Raw genomic sequence first — 14,999 nt, 5'->3', positions numbered from 1 at the left:
CAGGGTCTTTTCCAATGAGTCAACTCTTCGCATGAGGTGGCCAAAGTATTGGAGTTTCAGCTTCAGCATCAGTCCTTCCAAAGAACACCCAGGACTGATTTCCTTTAGAATGGACTGGTTGGATCTCCTTGCAGTCCAAGGGACTCTGAAGGGTCTTCTCCAACACCACAGTTCAAAAGCATCAGTTCTTTGGCGCTCAGCTTTCTTCACAGTCCAACTCTCCCATCCATACATGACCACTGGAAAAACCATAGCCTTGACTAGACGGACCTTTGTTGGCAAAGTAATGTCTCTGCTTTTGAATATGCTAGCTAGGTTGGACATAACTTTCCTTCCAAGGAGTAAGCGTCTTAATTTCATGGCTGCAATCACAATCTGCAGTGATTTTGGAACCCAAAATTATAAAGTCTGACACTGTTTCCACTGTTTCCCCATCTATTTCCCATGAAGTGATGGGACCAGATGCCATGATCTTAGTTTTCTGAATGTAGAGCTTTAAGCCAACTTTTTCACTCTCCTCTTTCACTTTCATCAAGAGGCTTTTTAGTTCCTTTTCACTTTTTGCCATAGGGATGGTGTCATCTGCATATCTGAGGTTATTGGTATTTCTTCCGGCAATCTTGATTCCAGCTTGTGCTTCTTCCAGCCCAGAGTTTCTCATGATGTACTTTGCATGGAAGTTAAATAAGCAGGGTGACAATATACAGCCTTGACATACTCCTTTTCCTATTTGGAACCAGTCTGTTGTTCCATGTCCAGTTCTAACTGTTGCTTCCTGATCTGCATATAGGTTTCTCAAGAGGCAGGTCAGGTGGTTTGGTATTCCCATCTCTTTCAGAATTTTCCACAGTTTATTGTGATCTACACAGTCAAAGGCTTTGGCATAGTCAATAAAGCAGAAATAGATGTTATCAATAGCATTGGCCAACCTTGCCCAGCTCAACCACCTGCTGGGCCACAGACCACGTATCTCGGCTTAACAATGTTGTGTTGCAATGAACAGCAAAGGGACTTAGCCATAGGTGCACCATCCAGGCTGCCACATAACATTTTAGAGCTGAGATTTGAATTCAGGAGTCTGTCTCCAAATCCTGTGACTTTTAACCACAAAAATGAGATAGATACAAACTAACATGGTTTTTAAAACTAAGGCTATCATATATCTAGTGAATGTATTTTTTGCATATGGCAACAAACAGGAGGAAGTGTCCTTAAGCCAAAGGACTTCCACAGGTGACAGAATTCTCTGTGGAGTCAAGAACTTGGAAGAGTTCTGCTTCCTGGAGGTACTAGATTTTTACTTCTTACTTGAAAGTGAGAATTTCTATCACTCCTCTTAGTTCACCCCAGAAGCCCAACTCACATCAGGCACAAGATCAGAGGTCTGCAGCGGCTGGTTGCCTACGTCTCCTCTTCCCCTTCTCAACCTCCTGTTTCCATCTATAATCTGCTAGTCAGGCATTACTGAACACATGCAAATCTCCTGAAAGCTGCCTCGGATGCTTTGTAGAATGAGATAAGGTGTAAATATATCAATTCATTAATTAATCAATCCCTAAATTAAAATACTTAATTCAAGCTTCTTAGGCTCCTGAAGACACACATGTGGACAGAAAGTGGCATTTGGCACACATAATAAATCTCCCAAACCAACCCGAGCATATGTGCTATGCATACTAAGTCACTTCAGTCGTGTCCAACTCTTTGCGACCCCATAGACTATAGCCCACCAGGCTCCTCTGTCCATGGGATTCTCCAGGCAAGAGTACTGGAGTGGGTTGCCATTCCCTTAAACTCCTGGGCATCTTCCCAACCCAGGGATTGAACCAGCATCTCTTACGTCTCCTCCATTAGCAGGCGGGTTCTTTACCACTAGCGCCACCTGGGGAGCCCAAACCAACCCAGTTCAAGTCAAAGCCGTCCAGCCAGGCAGCTGATGAGGACATCGCAGGCTGGCTGTGAGTCCTGGCAAAGACACGCCTAGGGTTCAGCACCCCTCAGTGTGGCTGAGTGAGGACAACGGTTTCCCCAGACTTTCTGTCAGAAGAGTATTAAATTTAAGTTGTCATCACATTCAGTGCTCCCTGGAGATGGACACCGTATCTCCCGTCTCTCTTCTTTAAGATACCAGGCAATGTATTTTTCACAGAAGTGATGCCCTACAAATTCTTGTTGATTCAAAGTGCACCATGACCTCCCCAGCACCAGGCTCCGAGGGCCCCAGTGATGCCCCAGTAAACCCCAGCTGAGTCCACACTCTCTGATCAGACACATATGTAACAGCTAAGAAGCGTGTGGCAATCCTGTGATGGGGACAGTCACCAGCTTCCATAGAGCCCTGGAAAGAAGGAGCATGGAGATGTTAGAAAGGCTCTGGAGGCCACATTTAAGATTTTGGCATGAGGTGGAGTGGAGCACTGAAGATGTTTGGTCAGAAAGTGAAGGCTCGCGTCAGTTTCAGAGATAACTGGTGGGGTGTGGAGGGAGGATAAGAGGGCAGAGGCAGAGTGGCCGAAGTTTAGAGGACCAGTTAGGGAGAGAGATGGTTACTTCTGTGTGTCAACTTGGTAAAGCTATAGCTGCTGCTGCTGCTAAGTCGCTTCGTGTCCGACTCTGTGCGACCCCATAGATGGCAGCCCACCAGGCTCCCCCATCCCTGGGATTCTCCAGGCAAGAACACTGCAGTGGGCTGCCATTTGCATCAGCTGTTTAATCAAACACTAACCCAGGTGTTGCTATGAAGGTTTCTTAGGTGTGGTTCACATTGTGGTTACAGTAGTTGACTTTAGGTAAAGGATATTACCCTTGAAAATATCAGTAGGTCCCATCTAATAACATGGAAGGCCTTAAGAGCAAAAACAGAGGTTTCCCAGAGAAGAAATCCTGCCTTAACACTTGAGGATCAACTCCTAATAGAGTTTCCAGCCTGCTGACCTATTCTATAGATTTTGGGCTTGCCAGCCCCACAACTGTGTGACCCAAGTCCTGAAATGAACTTTTGTATGTGTGCATGTGTGTTATGTGTACATATCTTATTGGTTTTGTTACTCTGGAGAACCCTGGCTGATTTAAATGGTCACTGAAATTAATATTTATATAGGAATGTTGAGGGCAGGAAGGTGCTCAGGCCATAGACCTTGGAATAGAAAGAAAAGAACAGGACTGCAAACAGAACTTAGGTAACTGGGTGGAAGTGGGGACAGGGATTGAGGGAAAGGTTAAGTCTTGATGGTGGGCTTAACTGGCTGAGGAGCTTGATTAGGACCGCTGAGGGGCTACAGCTACTCAGGATCCCTGGCGGAGCTCCTGATGGTCAAGCGTCAGAACTCTGAGTCTAGAACTCTGGGCTGAAGTGAGAGCTAGGCATTCAGACGGAGGTGCGCCACGGTCACGTGTCAACCCGGGGAGAAAGATCCAAGCAGGAAGGATGAGAGAGGACCAGACCTTCATGAGAAAGTGCCCGAGGAGAGAACAGGGTGAGTGCAGAAGCTGTGGGGGGCACACCACAGAACCAGGGGGACTAGGAGGCACCTGTTCCCAACACCCAGCACTTCAGGGAAGGAGCTGCAGTGTTGGGAGGAGGTTTTATTTGTAATTAGAAGAAGTTTGTTTTGCTTTTAATCTCTGTTCTAAGGGAACGATTATATTGGTATAAAAAGTCAAAGTCAATCCATAAATGGTATACTCTTCTAAGAATATTTCAATATGAATTGCACAAGTGAGTTTGTCGATTGTTATATCCTAACTCCAGAAAAACACATACTCTAAAAGTGAAGTGAAAGTTGCTCAGTCATGTCCAACTCTTTGCAACCCTCACAGATTGTAGCCAGCCAGCCTCTTCTGTTCATGGAATTCTCCAGACAAGAATATTGGGGTGGGTTGCCACTCCCTTCTTGATGGGATCTTCCCAACCCAGGGACTGAACTCAGGTCTCTTGCATTGCAGGCAGATGCTTTACTGTCTGGGCCACCAGAGAAGCCCAAAACACACCTTGTTGATCATTATCTTGTGGTTGGTAGGGAATGCACTTCTCTAGGGTACACCTTAGATATAGTTAACTATTCTGATGATGGATTCACACAAATGGCAATAAAAGAAGCCCCAGGGAGATGCTCACACACAATAACAGAGTTCCATCAGTGGTCCCAGTGCGACGAGGGCCCTGACGATCTGAAGGCGTTTCCAGTCCTCCAACCTCCCGTTAGGTGTAAACCCATAAGCAACCTTACCTTCTGACTGCCGATAAAATGTTGAGTCGCTGCCTGAAACACTTCCTTCATTCTCCAGGTTTGCCTCAAAAAAGTTTCCTCCTGAGAGAGAAAGAGAGAGAGGATATAAGATTACCCAAGGTGTTCAGTGGGCCTGGTGTCCTGTGCTACCGAATTGGCAGGCCACCGTTACCCACTGTGATTATTTGCCTTGCAAATAGGTTTAGGGAATCCCTGGGTTTTTAGGCAATAAATTTAAGGAATTACTGGGCTCCACAACAAGCTACAGATTTTGACCAGTCACATTTTTTCTTTCTCATATTAATTCCTCATGTAGCATCGCTTCCACCCCTAACTCTCTTCCAGAGCCTTCTTTGGAGGCAGTGTGGAATCAAACATGGAACAAAAGATTGAAGTCTGAGAGATATGAGGTCAATTCCTGGATCTGCAAGGGACTAGTTGTGTAACCTTGATCAAGTTACTTAACCACCCAAACACTTGGTCTCCTTACTAGAAAAACTGTGGTAATGACAGAATTCTCCTCATGATGAGTGATGAGACACTGAATGCCTGGTCTTCAGCTCCTGTCCATGGCACCAATCCACACAGTTGCCTTCAGCCAGTGAGTTAACTTTCATTAGCACTTAGGGGAAACAAGCCCAGACCAAACGAATTAAGCCTCAGCATTTGCTCTTTTCAGGCCCACTGCCTCTTCGCTGGTCTTCTGTCTGTTGAATGCACGCTCTAGTGTCTTAGTTCCAGGCTGGAAAGTGCAGTTGGCTAAGCCCTTTTTCAGTTGGGGATTTACCATCTGTATTCACATATTAACTCATCAAATGAGATCTTTGAAGGTGTGAGGTGTCATGGCTCTTTCCTTTTAAAATTACTATATTGTATCCCCAGTGCCCAAGGCAGCATGGAGATAGCAGGGGCTCAAAAAAAGTCTTGAATTGGATGCTGGTGGAAAGCACTGATAGAAGGAAGAGATAAACGTGGGTCTACATGTCTTAGCTCAAAGGGGGAAATGCTATTGATTCCAAGTCAGACTAAGCCGTGGATCTTTGATACAAATAACACAGCCTGTGCTTCCCTGCATGGGCTGCATGGGGCTCTGGTACAGAATCTCTGAGGGTGACTGCCATAGGTCCCTGCCGCAGGGTCAGTGGGATGTGACCTTTGTGAGACAGGGCGTTAGTGTGCAGCCTGCCAGTGACTGTCCGACCATGTACCACTGTCTGTGTTTGTGTTTTTTTGACCAGCCTTTCAAAAGAGCCGAAGTCACTTATTCTAGCTCTGTGACCGTAGGAAGTGACTTTATCTTCCTGTGTCTCCATCTCCTCATTTATAAGATAGGCCTTTAGGATAAGTCATCACCTCAGTTCTCAGACCACACAGCTAAGTGCAAATATTTCACTTTGGCTTGGCTGCATCCAGCATTCATTCATTCATCAAGCAAATATTCCATGGGGACCTAGTAGATGCTTGGCCCTGGGCTGGATGTTAGAGTGATTGGTGAGCAAAGCAGAAAACCTCACTGCCCTGACAAGCAGTGGATGAGAATTCAATAACCAAAGATTTATATAAATAAATATAAACCTATAGATATGTTGAATGCTGTGACTGGGTGGTTCACAGAATAGGGCAAGTGTTCAGCAGGGAAGATTGACCTAGTTGGTGAGTGACCAGTCAAAGTGGTGGGGTGGGGGGCAGGGAGGAGTTCCAGGGCAGAGCAAACAGCTTGCGTGGGGACAGGCGGTGGGACGGCAGGGTGCACCTGAAGACCTAAAGCAGAGGCTGTGTGGAGTGAGTGAGTGGAGGAGTGAGATGGGCTGGAGGCAGACCATGCAGGTCATGGTGCCTACATCAGTGTTCTGATCTTTGTCCCAACTTGAAGCCTCCTGAAGCCAGTAAAGGCTGCAGAGGGATGATCTGGTCAGGGGTATGCTTCTAAAGGTGCACGCCGGCTGCTGTGTGGAGGCAGCTTGGAAGAGGGAGAGGGTGGGTGTCTAGAGAGGAAGTGGGGAGTGCAGCCCACCCTCTGAGTGTCCCTATGATGAGAAAGGGGGTGACAGGGCAGAAGCAGAGGAGAAGGTGCAGCCCAGGAAGGGCTTAGGAGACAGGAGAGACTGGCGTGATCTCAGATCAACAGGGAGGAACCAGTTAAGGGAGAGGCTGAAAGGCAAGATGGAAGGGCTGAGTGACCTTGAGCCCTTCGTGGAAAATGACAGAGATTAGATGTGGAGGTGTATGGTACATGGTCTGCCCTGTGAAGGAGGTGGCGAGGCTGTGTCCTGAGACAACACGGAGGGCGGAGGGGAGTGTGAGGAAGGGGGAGACCTGAAAACATCCTTGGGAGACTGTGCCGACCAGGACAGGCTCTGGGTTTGTGTTATTATAAACCTTCTCACACAATGACCCTCCCTGGGTCCCTTTACATTCATAGGTGGGAGCTTCTGTGTGTCGTTTAGGATGATGGGATTTTTCCAAGGGCAGAAAGCGACTGAACTGTTCTGGAAACTGAATGCAGCAGCCAGGCACCAAGTCAGAGCTTTCATGAGCTGGAGGAATCTCCGACTTGACACAGTACAGTGTTTTTAAGGGTCAGTGTCTGTCCGTCAAATCCCAGGTGAAGGATGTCATAGACCCTTCCCAGAATCATATCAAAAATAGATATATCATACTAATAAATAGAAGTAGGATTTGTTTTCCCCATTTTATTTATCTAAAACTAAATAAACGAGCTTCCCTGGTAGTTCAGTGGTAAAGAATCTGTCTGCCCGTGCAGGAGACGCAGGAGACATGGGTTCGATTCCTGGATCAAGAAGATCCCCTGGAGGAGGAAATAGCAACCCACTCCAGTATTCTTGCCTGGGAAATTCCACGGACAGAAGAGCCTGGTGAGCTATAGTCCATGGGGCCGCAAAAGAGTCAGACACAACTTAGCCACTAAACAACAACAACTAAATACACATATATATTTATCAAATTGTCTAGGGATTGAGTATATTAATAAGGGCTACTTTCATCTTAGAATAGCTGTTTTGTTTTTTTTTCCCCTTTTGGTTGCACGGCATGCAGGATCTTGGGCATGCCTAATCTCCTTGGCAGTGAGAGTGTGCAGTCGACCCCTGGGGAACTCTCAAGAATAAATGTTAAAGATATCATGCTGAGGGACCTCCCTGGTGGCCCAGTGGGTTAGACTGTCTTCCAATGCAGGGGGTATGGGTTTGATCCCTGGTTGGGGAGCTAAGACCTCACATGCCTCATGGACAAAACACCAAAACATAAAACAGAAACAGTATTTTAACAAATCCTATAAAGACTTTAAAAATGGTCCACATTAAAAAAAACTTTGAAAAAAGTCATGCTTAATCTATCAGATAAATCACATTGAGCATGCATTCCCATTGGACATTATATTTTTTATAAATCTATTTACTTATTTCTCTGACTTCTCCACTGCAAAGTTGGCTCTAAGATGGCCAGGTTTTGCTTATCTTGTCACCCCCAGGTTTTAAACCAGGCACTCACTAAATGTTTACTGGACTTCCCTTTAGGTCCGGTGATTAAGACTCCATGCTTTCAATGTAGAGGACACAGGTTTCATCCCTGGTCGGAGAACTAAGGTCCCACATGCCTTGCGGCCTTCTAAAAATGTTTACTGAAGATATGAATACATCTAGGATTTATCTGATAAAACAAATGTGTTGTCAGTTATGCCTAATCTGGTCACCAGGGCTTGGGACAGATGGTCATGCAAGGGTGCATGTGATGGGTGATCCGTAAGATTCTGTGAACTCAATGAATTTTCAATGGACTGATTGGTTTTATGGAAAACTACACTGGTCCATACAGTGGAGCTATTCCATAGATGAAAGGAATTTTCTGCTGAGAGTCCTGGAACAGAGGGTTGGTCTTACACCCTGTAGATTATGTTCTGACAATCGATATTCTAAATACCCTCAGGTGGAGTTGAAGATGGAACCATCTTATTCAGAACCTCCAGCTGAGGTTCTCAAGTCTTGGCTGCATCTTAAAATAACCCGGAGAGCTTTTTAAAAAGTATCTGTACTGGGCCCACCTCCAGAGATTTGGAAGTAATTGGCTGGGGGTGGAAAATGACTGTGGTGCTGCGAGTTTTTTTTTTTTTCCAGTTCCTGAGGTGATTCTAAAGTGTAGTCAGGCTTGAGGATGGCAGATGACAAGCACATTAAGGTGTTGGGTGGTAGGTAGGAGCTAATGCTGATGACTCCACAGTCATCTAATATAACCAGGAAGCCACTCACACACTGGGAGATTTCTCCAAACTTGAGGTATATGTAACTCAATTTTCTAGGTGGTTGGTAGAACCAATCTCACTGTTTTATGATCACGACTTTATAGATTTGAGTACCGTCTCGTAAACTATCTCCTGCCTGCTTGTCTTCATATTGATCAAAAGGAAATCTTAGTTTAAATGGAGATACAGATCAAATCAAAGTAACTGATTCTAGTACTTCTGTGAAGTGTCCTGGTACCTCAAAGTGCTTTTAAGCCTGAATTGTGTAATACTGAGGACCTAAAAAGTATCAGCCACTGGACCACACTTTTGAAACACAGAGATAAAGAAGCTGTAGCCTCTGCCAGGTGCAGCAGGAGAGCAGCTTTGTAAACCATCCCCTGAATGCAACGTGCTAACTGGGGTGATTAAGGCCCAGATGAAAGAAGTGGCGAATCACAGAGGCTCCAGGACCTAAATCTGCTTCAATAGTGGCAGAGTTATTCCCAGCAAATGATTTGCCTTTGAAAATAACACTTGAACATTTCAAAGCCTCTGGCTGGCCCACTTGGAATTCACGTGCCCCTGCTCCATCTGTGGGGCCCAAGGGAGAAACAGGAAGAGATCGCAGTTGTGCTCTGTTTATAGGTTTCTCCAAATGTGTTGGCTCCGCCCCGCCTGCTCATTTTGTATGAAGCAGTAGAGAACACCCTTGAGATTTGAATGTGGTGGCATGTAAGACAGAACATGAAGCAGACCTGAGGATGAACAAGGAAGAAAAATGGGATACAAATGATGAGCCAATGCAACTCGAACTTTCTTGACATATCTCTTTGGGCTGAAAACCTACTGTTAACATGATTACTTGTAAGCTTCGTTTCTTTTCTTTTCTTTTGGTCTTTGTTCCTTGAGAAATGTTTTCAGAAAAATCAGCAAAGAGAAGATTAAAAATAATATGTGGAAGTCTTCAGCCCTGCTCTCTTAGCTACAGGCTTCCTGAGTGGTTTGAAAGACAGAGATTCTAACAGCTACCACAAAGGCCCTAATGATTCTCCGTGTTTAATGCTTCCACTCTATTTCCCGTGCATCTCAGTGGCTTGCATATTTTTAGATAAGACACAACCAAAGACTTTATTGACAGCACAGCAATGTAAAATAACGATGATGAAAAAGCTCCAAATGAAATGGATGCAATATTTTTCTTCCCTCTTTCTCATGGATAAAAACCATTTACCTGTGTCAGCAAAGTTATGGAAAAATCTGCTTCAAGACAGAAAAAACAGCCTTCTGTGGAGAAGACATGCTGTTCATATTCTGACAACCATTTCTTTCCACTGGCTGGTCTATTAGGAGTAAATAAATCCTATCTGTCTGTTTATCCTATTTATCCTTCCTTCCAAGGTGTCCCTCCTTCCTGGGAGGAAGCTGAGACATTTCTGACTGTCCCATGACATCAAACTCTGGGCCTGGTTGGTACAAAATTTTGGGGTAGGAAGGAAGCGGGGGGGCACATATCCTCTGAGAGCAGCCCTAGTCTACATGACCAAGCAAAGATGACTTTCCAGTGTTTTAATCTTTAGGGGGAAATGGCCAGGGATCTTTCATTTCTAGGGATTTGGAATTAAAATGTGCACAGTATGCAGAAACACTTCGGCGCTCCCAACTGTTAACATAGCCAGCCCAGTGGAGATGCCAGATCACAGGACTTAAAACTTAGAAACTATGGGACTTCCCTGGTGGTCCAGTGATTAAGAATCAGCCTTCCAAACTACCACAATATTGTAATTATCCTCTGATTAAAATTCATTAATTAATTAAAAAAAGAATCCACCTTCCAGTGCAGGGTACATGGGTTCAATACCTGGTTGGGGAACGAAGACCATGTGCCTGAACTATGCGTCCATGCGCTCTGGGGCATGAGGGCTGAAAGCATGCCACAACTGAGACCAACACAGTCAAACAACTAAATGTTTTTTAAAACCTTAGAATCTTTGGAATATGCCCTGGTATTTCCGCTCCTGACTAGAGTCAGGTATTTAAGCCACTTTCTGTGTCCCAAGTGAGTAGGTCATAGTGTACGGGGCCTCCGAGCCAGGCCTCCTTCTATCCCACCAGCCCCCCAAGGACCCCTAGGGTGGCAGGCAGCCAGCGTACCCACGATATCAAAGCACACTCCGCTCTCCAGCCGGTGTTTCCTGTACAAGTTCTTCAAGACCTTGGCGCTGCCAAAGCGTTTGAAGCGACTCTTCACGTTATTGTAGAACCATTCCAGAGACTGGGTCCTGAGAACCCTGAGGACAACACAGAAAATTGGAATTAAAGGAGAGAATTAGGAAACAAGGACTTGCAAAAGCTGCCACAATACTTTGCAGGCTCCTTCCGTCAAGACGTAGAGCTTTTTTCTCTGCTCCATGGATCTGGGCTGGCCCTGTGACTTGCTCTGACCACAGGGACTGGTGGAAGCAATGCTGTGCAAGTCCAGAGCCTGCAGCTTCCTCTCTGGCTGCTCCTGGACGCCCTGCAACTCTCTGCCATGTGAACAAGCCCAAAATAGCCTTTGGGATGACGAGAGACACTCGGCCTGATCACCCTTCTTGCCCCAGCCAATAGCCTGGACAGGAGAGCGAGGCCACTGACTACTGGCTGACTGGAGACGCATGAGTGAGCCTAAGTAAGACAAGCAGGAGAACCGTGCATCTGAGTCCATCCGAAGAGCAAGCTGATAAATACTTGCTATTTGAAGCCACTAGCTGACACATCTGTTTAGTAGCTAGCAGGCTTTATATCTGGTATTCTTACTGCATTAACAACATTTCTAGTTCAGCTTGGGAAGATAACAGAGCGCAAGTGAGAGACCCTGGGCTGTATGGCAAAATTCTGCAGCCTCTTACTCATTCAGCCTGAAGCACCGCAGGAAAGAGGTTTCCTGGTCAGCGCTATCACACTTGATATGAAACGCTGACGCGATTCTTCTCCTTATTGCCTGACGAGAACAAGTTGCTAAACCCCTCCCGTTTTAAGAATAGCTTTTGTTATTTTTCTTATTGTGAATGGAAATAATGCATAAACTTATTTTAAAAGTTCAGAGAAGCAAGATGAATATAAATGCTTCTAATTCAGTGGAGGAACAAGCACATGTTTAGCTGCCCTTCTTCCCTAGATGCCAGTGAAACGTGAGAAGATGTCCAAAGGGAGAGAAATTTGTAGAAATGAAGAGCATGGAGGAGAATCAGAGATTCTGACAGATTTCTGGGAAGTTCTAAGTGAGCGATAGCCTAAAGGTAACAGAGAATGTTGTCCTGCAAAACAGTCAGAAGGACTGGGACTCACAGACCGGGAGGTCAAAGTTAATGTTGATTGGTGGAATACTCATTGGTAAAAAAGAATGAAATCTGCACAATATGGCCTGCCAATACAGGAGACATAAGAGATACAAATTCAATCTCTGGGTCAGGAAGATCCCCTGGAGGAGGGCATGGCAACCCACTCCAGTATTCTTGCCTGGGGAATCCCATGGACAGCGGAGCCTGGCGGGCTACAGTTTATATGGTCGCAAAGCGGCAGACAAGACTGAGCGACTAAGCCCACATGCACACAGCAATATGGGCGGACTTGGAGGGCATCATGCTGAGGGAAATAAGTCAGACGGAGAAAGACAAATGCTGCGTGATATCACTTATATGTGGAAGCAAAAAGGAGACAACTAACTCGCAAATGAAACAAAAAAGAAGCTAGCTGACTCATAGAAAAAACACGGTTGGTTGGTGCAGAGAGCAGGACTGGATGATGAGACGGTACTCACAAAGCTAGTTTAGTCACTGTGTTGATGGCAGCGAGGGCTCTGGGCCCCCACCCTTGTTCCCAGACTGACAGTTGGTCCAAAGACGCTGGCTCTAGTCAAAAATAGAAAGCAGTTCTCTAATAAAATTGAACAATCTGCTGGAGGGGGTTACCACCTGGCGGTAAAGCCCTCCTAGTTCAGCACTCCGGGAGCCCCACCTGCTGGCCTACCAGACACTGTCCATGTACCCCAGAGCCAAGCCTGCCAGCTCCACAAACTCGGAGCGCTCTGCACCAATGTCCCCTCCTTGGGAGGCCCTCCCTGACCTCCCTAAAAACCACCACCACCGTGCCAACACATCTGTCCTCTTCCTCCCATTTTCTCTCCCCAAATTTCTAGGGTGCTTCTCTGTACCTGATGTTTAATTTTATATAATTATTATTTGTAAGACAATCAGTACATTAATATGCTAATTAATAATTATTAAATTGTTTATTATCTATTTTCTATTTCCAGTGGAATATATGCTCATGGAAAATGGGCTTTTTTCCCACTGCAGTGTACATAATAGACGCTCAACAAAATCTTGTGATGGACAGTTTTAAATGTATTTTTTTCACTTAATATTCCTGATGGACTTTAATGTTGTTGAACAGTCTTCCCCACAGCATTTTTAGTAGCCCCAGAATTCACCATAGTATGAACATAGCATGTTTTATGTCTCTAGCCTCTTGGCATTGAATTTGCCCATTTCATTTGCTATCAAAAGCAATTCTGTGATGCATATGTTGGCAGCTAAATGATCAACATGTCTACAGTTGTGGGTTCTCGAAGTAGAACTGCTGGGTTCAAACACATCGGTCTTTCAGAAAGTTTGTACCAATGTCACTCTTCATTCACAGTGTGAGATTTTGAAGTCCTCAATTTGGGGTGAGGTGAACCCCAAGAAACCCCCTATGGAGTGGCCAGTTTCTCCATGGAAAAGCCCATGTCTGAAGCCCAAGTAAAGCACAGGAAGCAAGGCAAAAGGGCAGAGAACAAGCATCATCGCGTCCTGGCTTGGTGGACAAGATAGCAAACAGGTTCATCTTCCCTGAGCGGGGGAGGCAGCTGTCAATGGCAGAATGTACCAAAGGTGTCATCCTTTTACATAAAACTGCACTATATCATCAGTGTCATTACTACTAACAAAATGAACACCATTATGTGAGAGCGTGCTCTATGTTGGGCACCGTGCCAAAAGCTTCCCTTGAATCACTATGAAATTCTCATGGGCGCTGGAGCAGGCTGGACTGGCCCAGACCCCAACATTTATTGCCCATTGGTTATAAGCCAATTCCTTAATCCCCTAAGCCTCATGGGTCCTTCAGCTCCACCATCTCCCACCTCCTCTCCCTCCTCCAGTCAGTAACTTCTTGCCTGTTCGCTGGATGCCAGCCCGTCTGCCAGCTGTTGTGCTGGACTACCGTACTTGTCAAGGTTGTTGTTGTCATTCAGTTGTGTCCGACTCTTTGTGACCCCCTGGACTGCAGCGCACCAGGCTTCCCTGTCCTTCACCATCTCCCGGAGTTTGCTCAAACTCATGTCCATTGAGTCGACGATGCCCTATACAGTAATACTAACAATATTTTCTTTATTTTCTGCGCTTATTTTTTTTAATGTATTATTTGTATTAAAAGTATTTTTTTTTCTTTTTTGATTAAAAATTCATTTGGCTGCATTGGGTCTTAGTTGCAGCATGTGCAATCTTCATTGCGTCCTGGAAGATGTTTCATTGCGCTGCATAGACTCTAGCTATGGCACACAGGCTCAGTAGTTGTGGCACGCAGGCTTTGTTGCTTCATGGCACGTGGGATCTTAGTTCCCAGACCAGGGATCAAACCTGCGTCCCCTGCACTGCAAGGCAGATTCTTAACCATCAGCCCACCAGGGAAGTCCCTTGTGTGAAAAGTATTATAAAGCTATTACAGTACAGTACTATTACAGCCAATCGTGTTAGTTGTACCTAAGCTAACTTTGTCGGACTTGGAACAAACTGGACTTACGAACACACTCTCTGATGGAACTTGTTCTTACATAGGGGATTTACTGTGCTTCAAGTGCATCATAGGATGAGCTCTCCGTTCCCTGGTTATACCAAAACTCTATAGCATTTAGAGACACTTTGAGGACACGGAAATCAGAATGCCTCTGCTTGCTCAAGTCAGAGACCGGAATCAGGGCACTGCCTGGGCTGCTGGAAGGTGGGAGGATGAGAGGCACTGAATCCTTAGAGAATGACCAGCAAACCTACAGCCTCATTTGGAGACTAGAAAGCTTTTCCATAGAATCGATGCATTTTAGATAATGTTTTGACTTCGAGTTAATGTGGAGAGCGTCTCTGGAAGCCCCAGGGAATGCTCAGTCATGATTACCTTCATTTGCTATTACTGCTTTTATTTCAGTTATTTTAAAATTCACGGCTCAGAGGAAACTCACAGGATACGCACGATTCACAGGGCAGAGGTGTGGGGAGAAGGCTGTGGGGACACCCGTGCCCAGGATGGACTGGCTGAGTGCTGCAGGGCCCCAGCCCACCCTCACATCTCCAGCTGCCTCCTGAATAGAGGCAGCTTCGGGCAAGCGTAGATGAGAAGGAAAGAGCCCAGTGTCAGGGTCCCACTGGAACCAGAGGCGTCTGTGCACAAATTTCTTCATGTGTTCACTCTCTCGTTCTCTCACGCTTCACTGTTTATTGAGTCCTTTACGTGCA

General features: G+C 45.7%; 1 protein-coding gene across 4 annotated transcripts in view; it reads right to left on the bottom strand.

Moving 5' to 3' along the window:
* Positions 1–14,999, bottom strand: part of MYRIP (myosin VIIA and Rab interacting protein) — a 228,280-nt gene that overhangs the window by 70,224 nt on the left and 143,057 nt on the right. For all 4 annotated transcript variants that reach the window (XM_086366026.1, XM_086366027.1, XM_086366025.1 and 1 more), the window contains exons 4-5: positions 10,621–10,757; positions 4,230–4,310 (exon numbers count right to left, since the gene is read on the bottom strand). In XM_086366026.1, coding sequence (XP_086222152.1) covers positions 4,230–4,310; positions 10,621–10,757 — 218 coding nt within the window. The remainder of the gene's footprint in view (positions 1–4,229; positions 4,311–10,620; positions 10,758–14,999) is intronic.

This window comes from Bos grunniens, chromosome 22 (assembly GCF_055505025.1).
Source record: "Bos grunniens cultivar Pamir isolate PY7600 chromosome 22, Bosgru_T2T1.0, whole genome shotgun sequence".
Taxonomy (NCBI): domain Eukaryota; kingdom Metazoa; phylum Chordata; class Mammalia; order Artiodactyla; family Bovidae; genus Bos; species Bos grunniens.
This window is presented reverse-complemented; position numbering and strand designations above follow the sequence as displayed.